This window comes from Liolophura sinensis, chromosome 12 (genome assembly GCF_032854445.1).
Source record: "Liolophura sinensis isolate JHLJ2023 chromosome 12, CUHK_Ljap_v2, whole genome shotgun sequence".
NCBI classification, from domain to species: domain Eukaryota; kingdom Metazoa; phylum Mollusca; class Polyplacophora; order Chitonida; family Chitonidae; genus Liolophura; species Liolophura sinensis.
The window spans coordinates 11,613,711-11,628,024 of record NC_088306.1 but is presented as its reverse complement, the minus strand read 5'-3'; the positions used below and the strand labels follow the sequence as shown (position 1 = coordinate 11,628,024).

Sequence of the window (14,314 nt, the reverse complement as noted above, 5' to 3'; positions counted from 1 at the left end):
CCCTTCTCAGATACAGGTTTCAGTTTAGTCGTCTGACCCTAAGTGTATTTTCATTCTCTTATCGTACCTGCCCTTAATTGTGTTTTGCTCAGGTGTGGGTGCTGACTGGGGATAAGGAAGAGACGGCTGTTAACATTAGCTACTCGGCGGGTCATTTTAAACAGGGCATGATGGAACTCAGGGTTACTAAACAGACCAATCCAAATGAATGTGGGGAAATCATAGAAAAACATCTCTCACTGTAAGTCTTAGTGGAAAAACTTTCAGTTTTTATCATTTCAAGACAAATTGATTTTCATAAGATAAAAAGGCAAACTGAATATGTATGATTCTGAATTAAGACCGGAGACTCCATGACCTAGTGGTTAGCATGCTAGCATAGCAGAAATACCAGAAGCCACTCACCAAGGCAATCACTGTGAGTTCAAGTCCAGCTTATGCCGGCTTCCTGTGGGTCATATGTGGAACCTTTGGATGGTGATGGATTTCCCACCATAAAACTGGCTGATGTTATGTATGGCATAATGCGTAAGACAGTTGTCAGGTACATGTAGTGGCCCTGAGGCCCTGTTAATTTTTTATTAACAGCAGGAAGCCAAAATTACAATACATACCTGTAAATCAACAAATAAAGCAATATACCTGCATGGTTACAGAAATGTATCTTTGTGTTGCAGCATATCACGACTACCAAGCAGTCAGTACGCATTGATCATTGACGGGGCCAGTCTTAATCACACCATATTTCACCACAGCAATGCGCTCCGGAATCTCGCTCAAAAGTGCGTTGCAGTTCTCTGCTGTAGGATGTCTCCCATACAAAAAGCTGAGGTAAAGCATTCGTATTGCCAGAACTGTCCAGTCTTCCATTGATTTATTTTGAAAGAGGAAAGTGTGTGACTCTTCAGCCAGTGTTCACAAATACATATGTTGTCAGCATATTGTGCCTTCTGTGGTGTCTATCACATTTTTATCCGTTAGACAGCACTAAAAGTATGAAAATGTTGACGCTGTCCTTTTACACGGCAATCATCACTCAATCTCCCAAAACTTTTTCCCAAAAAAACTTTTTTTTGTACCATTTCGTGTAAACTGTTTCACATTGTGGTGCTATAACCAAAAGATTGTCATTTTTTAATGGAAAGATTTGAGAAATTTGACTTGCTCGGACTTTTGAAGCTTTGTGACAGTGGGCTGCATGTCATGATCTACATGTATAGGGAATTAACCTTACAGAAAAGTACTTTCAATGTTATGCTCTAGGTTGTTGATATTTTGATCAATCTTTTGCACAACTACACATGATACTGATGTGAATATTTACTTTAGTTAGTTAGCATGGATCAGGAAGAATGGCATAAACACCCGATAGTAGTCCTACTTCCACTGGGACATTAGGGACGGTAGTGTTTGGGGTCTGGGTACTTGCCCCTTTGCCTCCAGAAAATACAAGCAGTTGAAAGTATTGCGTTGTTGTCGTTACGCAGGTTGTGCGACTCGTCAAGACCAGCACGTCCAATCCCGTGACTGCTGCGATAGGAGACGGAGCCAACGATGTCAGCATGATACAAGAAGCTCACGTCGGACTGGGTGAGATATTTTCACTTTTTGAAACAGTATTATGGTAAATAACTCTTTGACTAAGTAAATGAGTCACTGACTCATTGACTAAGTAAATGACTCACTGACTAAGTAAATGACTCACTGAATAAGTAGCACATTTTGCCAGATTCTGCTAGTTCTGTTGATTTTAAGTGTTATAAGGTTTTTTTTGATTTTGTTGGCTAACACTCTGGAAAAATGCAAATTTCAGCAGCACAAGTATTTTTTTGTGGCATTGATTAGACGTGCAGTGTTAAATAAACAGAAATAAATAAATAACTGAACATATATGAAAGGAATGATGAGAGTTCATTGTATTCTGATTGCCATTAACAGAATTATGTCCCTTTCCAAATGTTATCTGAAGACAGAGCAGTATGTAATTACTATTTAAGGCTAAACAGCTCTTAAATCACGATTTGTTTTGCCTGAAGATATGACATGAAAAAGTCGATATATCTTGTTGCATGCGACAAAGTTAACAAATTTTTGTGGAGAAATTCTTAATTTTTATTGCAGGAATCATGGGTAAAGAAGGGCGACAAGCTGTTCGGAACAGCGATTATGCATTTGTTCGATTTCGGTTTCTCAATCGTGCATTATTGGTTCACGGACATTATTACTACATTCGCATTGCCAATTTGGTTCAGTATTTTTTTTATAAGGTAAGTTGCCATGGTAACCAACAGCCATATTATTTGTTATGCGCTGTACATGTACGTAAGATTTAAATTAACCTGATGATTACCTGGAGGATATAGCTGCATATGGTGTTGGGCCGCAAGTAGATTCATAAGTTTGACATCAGAGAAAGATGTGATCTGAACAATGTGTAAAAACTAGACATTTTGTGCTGCATCACCTTTACACTGATTCAGGTGCCTCCGTGGCTCACTGGGTTAGTACACTAGAGCAGCGTAATGACCCAGGAACCTCTCATCAATGCGGTCGCTGGCTTCCTCTTCGGCCGTAAGTGGGAAAGTCTGACAGCAGTCTGCACATAGTCGTGGGTTTCTGCTGGGCTCTGCTCGGTTTCCTCCCATTGTAATGCTTGTCGCCGTCGTATAAGTGAAATATTCTTGAGTACGGCACAAAACACCAATCGAATAAATAGATACACTGATTCACAGATTATGGAGTACAGTGTAGCCAGGCTATAGCGCACCACTTTGGGGACAGGTTCCTGAGTGCGTTATAGGATACCTCGCACTATAATAAAATGACCTGGGGATCAGGAGAAATCCATTTTATTTTGCTTATGTTCACATGCTACTCAAGAGATGAATCCTTAAATATCAAATAACACATGGGTCACACACCAACAGTCATGGCGGTAGGAAATGAAGCAAAGGATTTCACGTTATTTACATATATTTCTTGGTGAAAAATATGTTTTTGTTGGCAGTTTTAGCTGTTCTCGCATGAAAGTACACCACAGATTGGGGGGGACAAGATTTGGGCAGCGTTATATACAATTGCGCGCTACATCGAGGCGTCTTATGGAGAGTCTACACTGTACAACTTTGATTATAATGTTAATGGCATGATTGTAAATCCTGTTGCATCTGTTGTGTAAAATTTTGCCATAATAGCAAGCTTTGTTTCTTTTTTATTATTGATTGCAATAGACTATCAACTGGTAAAGATGCATGGATTTACGGCTTGGTGTTTGTTTTGAGAGTAATCTTTGTAATATGTTGCCTTTATTTGAAAAGCGTGTTTTTTCTTGCTACTGAATGTTGCCATTATTTGCGAAGAGTGTTTTATCTAGCTGCAGAATGTAGCCATTATTTGCAAAGAGTGTTTTTTCTTGCTGCAGAATGTTGCCTTTATTTGCAAAGAGTGTTTTTTCTTGCTGCAGAACGTTGCCTTCATCACAGCCCAAGTCTACTATGCATTTTTTAGTGCATTTTCAGAACAGGTAAGAGCTCACCCAACTTGTGATAACTATAGTGTGTTAAGCCAGCAACTGGATGATCCTATGATTGATTTCTAATTGAAATATCAATAAGTGAAGAACCATTTCTTTCATTTATTAATTAGAATATTACCTTTAATTTTTCGTGTTAGTTATGAACACGTGGTAAGCATGTTGCCAGCATCAAGAGTGCAGATATAGTTAACCAAAAATTGAAAACTCATGATATCATTAAAATTCAGTGTAATTCCTAGCTCTTTAGGTTTCATAGGAAAATATGTAGTAAATCCAGGAACTCTTGCAAGTTTCTACTGCATGCAGCTCTCTTGTTTTTCATCGGTGTTTTACACCGGACTCAAGAATATTTCATTTATATGACGGCGGCCATCATCATGGTGGGAGGAACCGTGCCGAGCCTGGGGGAAACTCACGACCATCCACAGGTTCTCTTGTTTTTGTCTAGTCCATGATTTTCATGTTTTGGAAATTCAGTTTACACATCATGTGGCATTTTCACTTTCAATCTCTTAACAGAAATGCCTAATGTTCTGTTTCAGAAAACTCAATTTGTGTTGAGTCGTAACAAAGTTACTATTAATACTCTGTGTTTTTTTCACTTTGTGTCTTTCAGTCATTTTTTGAGGCTTCACACGAACCATGAGTAATGTGCCTTTTTGCATTTTCTTTGTTTCAGTCAATTTTTGACAGCTTTGTACTCATGTTTTATAACCTGACGTATACCTCCTTGCCAATCTTGATCTACGGTATTTTTGAGCAACATATTTCCTCGGAGACTTTGCTGCGCAAACCCGAGCTGTATAAGTAAGTACATGTGTACCGATATATGAGCGAAGTTTGTACTCAAACATTCCTGCTTTGTGTAAAGTACACTCGAAACAGTAGATCCCTGTGGTATAAATTTATATGACTACATAGTATTGCTAAATTTGCAGTAAGCCATAATCATTCATTTAATAAGACATTTTAATAAATTTAAAGGGCTATAGACTGTATTTTCTTTTATTTCTGGTGTTCCTGCAAGAAAACCATAATTTCTGATGTCAAGAGAAAGAAAAAGAAGGTTACAGCAAGCATCTGTTGCTGATGTACAATTTGCGAAAATACTGGAGTGCACTTCTTGGGTATTAGAGGCCAATTAATGTTTTGAAACTATATTTAAATGTCTGTAAATGCCAAATATTTATCTGACTGTATGGGTTAATCTTTTTGTAGAAAAATCGCTAGAAATGAGATCTTGTCTGCCTGGAATTTTACTGTTTGGAACCTAATAGGTAAGCATTTCGTAAAAAAATATCATCTTCATTTTAGGAAACCTGTGGCCTATATCTCTTTGTCTTTGTATTCTGTTTACATCCCCGAAATTAACCTTAATATTAAAGTGATTATAATTTAACATTAGGTAAGTTAAAAGTCTACCCAGGACCATTAGGTAAGTTAAAAGTCTACCCAGGACCTATTAGCTGATTGCAGAAGTTATTGTAATAGCTTAATCGTAGAGCATGTTTTTTGATTGATCGGCAGAATGTACTACATAAATGTACTCTCCGTGGCCTGTGGTTGATACAAGGTGATGGGAAATAAGGAAATTTGATCATAGATTTGTTTGCTTCTTTCTGTGTGCTCTGATCTTCATTTGTATGGACAAATCGTCGTTTCTGTAAATTCTCTTCTGTTTTTCTTTTTAAATGATTAGTTTGATAAAAATGGGTGATTTATGATGTTGTATGTTGTAGGTCTCTGGCATTCCATTGTTTTCTTTTTTGGTGTGTTTTTGCTGTTTGCTGATGGGGCGTCTCTTTTCCCGTCGGGGGAGGTGAGTTGTCTCCATTCTTCATGTACTACACAGGGTTTTTAGACCTAAAAGCACTAATTGTGTATGTGGATTGGCAAATTTTGCTCATAGATAATATGTTGCTCAGTCGGTAAGCTTGCTAGCGCAGCGTAGTGACCCAGAAACCTCTCACCAATATGGTCGCTGTGAGTCCAGCTCATACTGGCTTCCTCTTCGGCCGTACATGGGAAGGTTCCTCAGCAACCTGCGGATGGTCATGGGTTTCCTTTGGGCTCTGCCCGGTTTCCACCCACCATAATACTAGCTGCCACCGTATAAATGAAATGCTCTTGAGTACGGCGTAAAACACCAGTGAAATAAATAAATAAATAGATAATACTTTAGTCTCTATTGGAATACTTCAGAGCTTACAGTGACTTTCACAATGTGCAGACTCCATGGACACTCTTTAATATAAGTACCCTATTTCACCCAAAGTTTGGTATGTAAAAAAGCATTTTAACGAGCACATGAAGGTCTTAAAATGATACTTTTTGATACCAACACCTATGTTTTAAGAAATTGATCAAACTTTACAAATCACTTTACAAAAGTGACTCTATAATGTGGAGGAATCAGACAGAATGTGTCACTTGAAAAATGAAATGAATTAAAAATTTAAAAATCAAAAATGAAAAATTTTGATGAACCTGTTCATACTGGATCTTATCCTACATATAACTGGACACTTTATGTTAAATTATTTTCAATATTTTCTGCATACATATATATGTATTTTTATTCGCTCTTTCAGATGATGGGAAATTTCTCTTTTGGTGCACTTGTTATTACTGTATGTGTGTTAACTGTTGACTTCAAGGTATGTGTTTGATTACCTTTTTTACGGTGTGTTTTAAAGGCAAAGAATACATCAAAATAAAGTATTTATCAGATGGAATACCATTAAACACTGTCCAATAAAATAGTTTGATTTATTTTTTTAGAAATTTTTCTAACCGACCAAAATGCATTTAAAAACGTAGGATTCTGTCACAGTCTGTTGGGACCCAGAGGGTATCAGTGACGTCACAGTCTTGAAATAGTTCGTTTCAGGGTCCATTTGTTGAATACATTCATAGCTCTAAATGAGGATGAATTTTCAATGATGAAATATAGCAGCCTGTGTGTGTCAAGCGGCAAAAAGCTGAAGTGACTTCACTGATCCCAGTATGGTCAGAAAGGACCACAGTAGAATCCAAAGTCTTAAATGCATTTTACTAGGTCTAAAAATATTCTAAAAAAATAGACCAAACTATTTTCCCAGTCAATATTTAATAGTGTTTTACCTGACATGTACTTCATGCCAGTGTGTTCTATGCCTTTAATGGGCAAGTTTGATATAAAAACTCACTACTTATATCAGAACTTAATCATTACCGTACTGTGTAGATGTGTATTGGAATATTCCTACAGCTGGTTTGGCTTTACATCTGGATACTTGTCAGCCACTTTAAGATGTATGGTGGTTTCCTCAAAGATCAGTTTGGTTTCCTCAAAGATCAGTTTGGTTTCTTCCAGGATCAGCTTGATTTCTCCCACTCATAAACATGCCATATTGTTATCACACAACTGAAATATTCTTGGAATAAAACTTGAATCAAAGATATTGATAAATGAATTGGTAAAACTATACATTTTCTTTGAATGAGAGTAGATAAGGGAGCATATATGATTGTTTCCTTCTTAAGCATCAAATTCCATGGTTAAATATACTATAGGTTATAAAATTGTGTCATTGCAGAAAAAAAACAATATTTACTTTCATAACCTAGGAGAAACCAGCTTTTGTGTAACTCCTTTTCACTGGTCAGCTGTGTATTACATTTGTGATATGTGTCTTGATTTTTCATTGGACAGCTGTGCTTGATGATCTACCACTGGTCACCTCCAATTGTGATATCTTTGATATTTGGTCTTATGGGATTTTTTGTTGTCACCATGTTCTACAATGCCATTTTGTGGTAAGATCATTCATACATTACTCCTTTCTTTTCCATTTGAAAAATTTACAGTTCATATACTTATGCAAGTACTGTGTTGTGACAGGCTTTCACATTCAACTCTTATAATTGGATATTAAAGGAGTACAGAATCGATGCTGATTGGCTGACAGTGGATATAGGGTTCCCTGGGTTAAATCTTGCATTCTTCGCCAGGCTTGATTAAATATACCGTATCTAAAATTCAGCTTAGGCAAGGCATAGCCTGGACTTGCCCATCTCTCACACTAGCCAATCAGAATCAGTTATTTATCCCTTTAAGGCATGATTTAAATGAGATGATAGATCGTTGATTTAGATAGCTCCCATTTAATGACTGTCCATTCTCTGACAGTGAATTTTCAAGCTTCTGTTCATCTTTGGACTTTCGTTACGGGAAACAGTTGACTGGGCACTCTCACATCACCTGGTGACCTTACTGGATGTTGGCAGGAGACTGCATGCCTTCTACAGATATGATTGGGGGGCCTCCTTGGCTCAGTTGGTTAGCGCGCTAGCGCAGCATAAATGACCAAGTAGCCTTTCACCAATGTGATCGTTATGAGTTCAAGTCCAGCTCATCCTCTCTGGCTGTACATGGGAAGGTCTGCCAGTTTTCCCAGGGCTCTGCCCGGTTTCTTCCCACCATAATGCTGGCCGTTGTCGTATAAGTGAAATATTCTTGAGTATGGTGTAAAACACCAATCCAATAGATAAATAAATGCAGATATGATTATGACCCATGTGAAAAAAAAATCTCAAGTAACTTGCCAAAACTCAGTGGTTTAACCCGGGCACCCTGGTTTCTCAACCCACAAAATGACTCACATTGTATACATGAAAAGTGTCTATAAATGAAGAAAATATTCTCAAATAAATAAATAAATTCACGGCATGAAATACTTCACAACGCTGCGTGAAGTACGCTATAGACCTCTTTCCTTCTACCAATATTGCATATGTCAAAAGGTCTGAGGGTTTACCCCATTGAATAACCATCAAATAGGTAAGTAAATGTAATCAAACAATCTCATTTACTCTTCAGGCCAAAGATCTTGATAGAGAAGAGTAGTATGTACTCTGTGTTAACCAATGTATTGAGTAGCGGGACGGTGTGGCTGAGTATACTACTGCTTATGGTCATAGCCCTGCTGCCTGACATTGTTATGAGGGCATACCATGACACATTTCATCATCCAGACAGGTGGACTAAAAAGGTGAGCAATACCTCGTTAAGGTGCTCAGGTGTACTTTTTAACACAGGTTTGTTTCAGTTTTTGTGGCAATAAAACCCTGTTCAAAACGTTCATGTTTTGAAGTGGTTTTAAATATACCAGCTGAGTTGTACTAATTCAATAGTAATATATTTCCAAAGCATATGTTGAGTGTGTGAAATTAAAGTGTTCCAAATTTCAAACTTTCATTAATTGTGTCAGAATCTTTACCCAAAACTTATGTATTCGACGATCATTTGTAAATAAGTCTTCAAGTGTTTAAACATTGTTTAAATATGGTGAAAAGAATATTCCATGGCCTGGAAACCTTTAGTTGTTCACAAAAACATGTTGATTAATCTCAGCACTGAACTTACTCTGAATCTGATAACTTAGTATCTTGTTAGTTCTATGCATGTGTATAACTGAGTTTAATTATACTACTGCTGTAAAATCTTTAGTACTTCTGATGTTCACTGTAACAATACTTCCTTTCTGCTGTAGTCAATCTTCTACTTTCCTGAGACTGTCATTATCACACTCCTGTCATTATCACAATTTCATTGTCACACTACTTTCATTATCACACTACTTTTATTATCACAGTTTCATTGTCACACTACTTTCATTATCACAGTTTCATTGTCATACTACTTTCATTATCACGGTTTCATTGTCATACTACTTTCATTATCACGATTTCATTGTCATACTACTTTCATTATCACAGTTTCATTGCCAAACTACTTTCATTATCACAATTTCATTGTCACACTACTACACAATACTTCTTACAAACTTTTTACTGTGTACTAACTTTTCATGAGTCTGTCACTCCCATACCATTACTCTTTCATGACAAACCCTCTTAGTTTTCTGTTTCGGTTAAAATCATTTCAAGTTTTATATTGACTTTTCACGTTCATTGTTTATTTTGCCTTACGGACGGGAGTATATATAAATCAGCCATTCCACTCTTCTGTTAAGTTGTATTTCTGCACAAAATTCATTCCTTTTTTGTGTAGATACTATCTTTTTCTTCAGTTTTTTTGGAAAATCACTAATTATCTGTGTTGGTATGAATTTTGACTGTTTGGAAAAATATAATCTTGAAGTTCTTTTTAACGCTGTCGTACTGTCTAAGGTTTTCTTAACCACTTAATCAAAGCGATATGTGATGAAGATGCTGCATTCCATAATTAGCTTGTTTTTTTTTTTTTTTTACTAATTTATGCATGGAGTTGTTTTGTAAGCATTCTGGGATGTGCAAGGGTAGAAACATTTGGTGTGCATGGCATGCTGTTACCCAATTTGAATCATGCTGATTTTGTAAATCGTCCTGCTCTTTTGGGAGGTGAAAGTGCAATTTAAATGCATTTGTGTTGTATTAATAATATGTACATGTGAATGAAAATGTTTCATGCATCCTTCAGTGGTTTTATTACATGTTTTAATAACTAAAGATTTTTTTTGTTTTATTTCTTTGCACCTTATTTGCATGCAGGAAAAGCAAACATACAGAGGCAGTTGTTCATGCTGTTGCGTGAAACGAACAGGAACATTGTCCATTTCTCAAACAAACATTATCTTGGATGAGGTTTGTCTATGACTTTTTGTGTTCATAACTGCATTTACACACTTCCAATCTTATATCTTTGGTGTTGTGCTAACTTTCAATGCTGTATTTTTGCACAAACATTCAATAATTGGCTGGTGGAAGTTGTACTTCATTGATGCTCTATCTGTAATACTTACCTGTCATGGTGCTTTCTTGGCTTTTTCTTGAATAATCAAAAGGAGACAATATGTGAAGAGGGAATAAATGATGAGGAATAGCATTATAAGGTGAAGAAACATGGTAATAGACAAACAGGATTGTAATGAGAGGTGATATTGTAATGAATGACATAAGAAACAGCATTGTAATAAGAGGTGACATTGTATTGACAGAAAAGAAACAGTATTGTAATGAGAGGTGACATTGTAATGACAGGGAAAAGAAAAACAGCATTGTAATGAGTGGTGACATTGTAATGATAGAAAAAAACGGCATTGTAATGATAAGCGATATTACAGTGACAGAGAAAAGAAGCAGTATTGTAATGAAGGGATACATTGTGATGATAGAAAAAAACAGCATTGTGATGATAGGCGCTATTGCAGTGACAGAGAAAAGAAACAGTATTGTAATGAAGGGTTAAATTGTAAGTACATAGAAAAGAAACAGCTTTGTAATTATAGGCGACATTGCAGTGAGAGAGAAAAGAAACAGTATTGTAATGAGGGGTTACATTGTAAATACCGAGAAAAGAAACAGCATTGTAGTGAGAGGTGACATTGTAATGACAGAAAAGAAAAAGAATTGTAATGAGAGGTGACATTGTAAAGACAGAAAAGAAACAGCGTTGTAATGAGTGACATTGATTTGCATGGATAAGGAAAAGCATTTTAGTGAAACAAGGAACAATATACTGTGAATGTTAGATATAGTGATACACATATAGTGGACGGCAGTTGAGTAACAGTGATACACATATAACAGACAGCAGTTGAGTAACATAGTGATACACATATAGTGGGCTGCAGTTGAGTAACACTGTGATACACATATAGCGCGCGGCAGTTGAGTAACATAGTGATACACATATAGCGGGCGGCAGTTGAGTAACATACAAAAGTGTGGGCATTAGAATCTAAATAATCAGAAAAAAATTATTACTATTTAAGAAAGTAAAGAAAGGTAGCATACGTGAAGTATTAGAAACGGAAATATATGTAGTAAGGAAAAGGGGGTATCGCAGTGAGATTAGCAATTACATGAGATTACGGAAAGCAATCTCATGGTGCTGAAAACACAGTAATGAGACCATGCATAAATAGTAGTGAGTGGCAGTCTAATGAGGGATAGCAAGATACTTGTAGTACTTCATGGCAGTGCATTCAGTCTGGTAATGGTAATGGTCATACAATGGGAGAAGTTAACGGGTTTGAGTAGAGTTTTGGGTATTTAGTAGAGTATTTTTCATGTAGTGTTAATGACTGTGTTTCTGATGGCAAGATAAGTTGTAAAGCAGTTCTTCAGTGTAGCTATTAATTTCAACTCATTATTAACCGCATTCATTTGTGAGGTATTATTTATTATTATTATTATTTAAACTACTGATTTACTAAAAGTGATCAGCTCTAACATATAACAAAAAATATCAATATAAAATATCAATATAATATAAAAATATACCAGATCAAGAACAGTTGAAACATTTGCAATTATACTTTAATGCTTCAGCCTTTTCGCAGGTTTCAGTTTGCAAGGTGTTTATTCAAGCATATTCTGTAGGCATTACTCTGTGTAGACTGATGAATTGATACTTTTTGTGAAGCCCTGAAAGTGTCCAACCAGTGCAGTTTTGTCTCCAAAATCAAATTACAAATGTGAATAATTTGCTCTGAAATTTGCTCTTTCATATGCGAAAAGGTTAATGAAAAGGTTAATGTATGTAATGTATTTAGAAAAATGTTTGTTTGATTAATAACATTGATTCTGCTGTGCATATCACAGTAGTTAGTTCTTTATTTTGTTTCTTCACATTCTGATCTTAGTTTTTGGTACGTATAACTTTTGTTATTTTTAGAGCCATATTTCTAAACTAGTATCTCTAATCACATTCGGTACAAAATTTAGAGCCACATTTGCAAACCTGCATCTCTGAATGATCTAATTCTGGTGCAAAATTTAGAATCTTGTTTGCACAGTTATATCAGAGATGACATTTTCCATGCAAGATTTAGAACCATTTTGACATAGTTGTATCAAGGATGACATTTTCCATGCAAGATTTAGAACCATTTTGACATAGTTGTATCAAGGATGACATTTTCATGCAAGATTTAGAACCATTTTGACAAAGTTGTATCAAGGATGACATTTTCATGCAAGATTTAGAACCATTTTGACATAGTTATATCAAGGATGACATTCTCATGCAAGATTTAGATCCATTTTGACATAGTTATATCAAGGATGACATTTTCATGCAAGATTTAGAACCATTTTGACATAGTTATATCAAGGATGACATTTTCATGCAAGATTTAGAATATTATTTAGATGCACCCATTAACAAATCAAGGATCACAATTTGCATGGTATAATACTTGCAACAATTTTTCACACTCATGTCCACAGGATCATATTTTGTTGCAAAATTACTTGCACATTTACCAACCTCTATACAAGGACACAATTAAAGGTATTATAAGTTGAATTAACACTAAGGATTGAAATCAATGGCTTTAAATATAGATAGAACTTTTGCACAGAGACAAATTATATCTATAATGCAGGCACAGACAAAATGTAGATTAAGAGATATCCTGAAGGTTGAATGAGTTTTCACTCTCCTGATTGGTTTTATGCCTGTCGTGTTCGTGACAGTTGTCTGTCTCCGTTTTCATCGTGTTCGTGCTCATCTTTGTTGACAGTAAATAAGATTCGTGTTACCGTTCGCACACGTAGAATGTTGATGGTTTATGGTTGTGTTAATAGTGCTAGTGCTTCATTTTCGCATGCTGGATTCATTTGTTAATTTCACAGTCAGTTCTTAATAGAGTGACAACTAAGTTGACGACTGCCGTTACAGCCTGTGCATGAATACATGTTAACTATATTTGTGTTCAAGGTTATCTTGTTCACAGATTGTCAAGGTCATTGTCAGAAAGTCAGTTTCTTGATCATCACAATCTGTCGGTGTTGGCGTAACAAGATCATGTTGTTTACAGAGTGGCAAAGCCACTATCACATTTTGTGAGACTTCATTTGCAAAATTGAAATTACATTTGACAAACTGTAGACTTGAGAATGCCTGGCCCTCAGAGTCATCAGTTTCCAGATGTCAGAGTGTGAAAATAAAGAAATTTGTGTCATTCAGCTACATGTCATTTTCATTCATATTCTATGTTCTCCCTCATATTTTCATAAATTGTTTTTCAGCATCTGTATTCTTTATACTAATGCATTTGTCTCTACCAAATTAACTCAGTGATTCCAAGATTAAATGCACTTTAAACTATTTTGAGATTACCATTTCTGTAAAACAAAAAATAAAAAAAAAAAACAGTGAAACTTTCAGAGTAATCTCGATGGGAAAACATCAATTTCAATTGCCTGTAGTAGATTGTCATGCTTACATGTGACTTAGGGTGAACTGTTCACTTTGTTTATTTGATTTATTTAATTGATCTATTTTAGGGCAATATTCTTGGAAATTGCATAAATCCCCAATCAAATAAATAAATCTAATATAAACAAGAAAGAGGCCTTTAGCACAGCAAGGATACCACCCTGTGCCAAAATCAATTCTGTATGCCTTCTCTTCTATGATTACCTTATTTCTTCTAATTTTTGGGTGCCATTTTAGTCAGTATATACGTAATGGTAGCAGGAATGTTGAGTTTCTTTTTTTCCCACATGGTTAGACCATCGAGTGAACAACATAATCATATCTCTACTTTTCCAAAAGGCTGGTAAAGAAATGTAATACTCTACTTTCAACACTACTAATACCTGTCTCAAATTTTAGAAGAATTAGGTTAATCTACTCCTGTAACTGGATCTTTGATATTAATATCACATTTGCTTTTTATTATTAGTCAACATTTATGCTTTGTTTGTGATTTTTATTAACCTGTTGTGTTTTGTGCCATTGTTGTTGTTGTTTTTGGTGCGTTCATGTTCTCTATAATCTGAGCT

At 35.7% G+C, this 14,314-nt stretch overlaps 1 protein-coding gene across 1 annotated transcript in view; it reads left to right on the top strand.

Annotated features, from left to right (window-relative positions):
* LOC135479693 (phospholipid-transporting ATPase IF-like) overlaps positions 1–14,314 on the top strand; it is a 69,609-nt gene that overhangs the window by 46,007 nt on the left and 9,288 nt on the right. Inside the window, exons 19-29 of the mRNA XM_064759597.1 lie at positions 93–241; positions 678–831; positions 1,488–1,590; positions 2,122–2,267; positions 3,464–3,523; positions 4,215–4,342; positions 4,754–4,812; positions 5,275–5,354; positions 6,127–6,192; positions 7,230–7,333; positions 8,397–8,568. Of these exons, the coding sequence (XP_064615667.1) occupies positions 93–241; positions 678–831; positions 1,488–1,590; positions 2,122–2,267; positions 3,464–3,523; positions 4,215–4,342; positions 4,754–4,812; positions 5,275–5,354; positions 6,127–6,192; positions 7,230–7,333; positions 8,397–8,568 (1,221 nt within the window). The remainder of the gene's footprint in view (positions 1–92; positions 242–677; positions 832–1,487; positions 1,591–2,121; positions 2,268–3,463; positions 3,524–4,214; positions 4,343–4,753; positions 4,813–5,274; positions 5,355–6,126; positions 6,193–7,229; positions 7,334–8,396; positions 8,569–14,314) is intronic.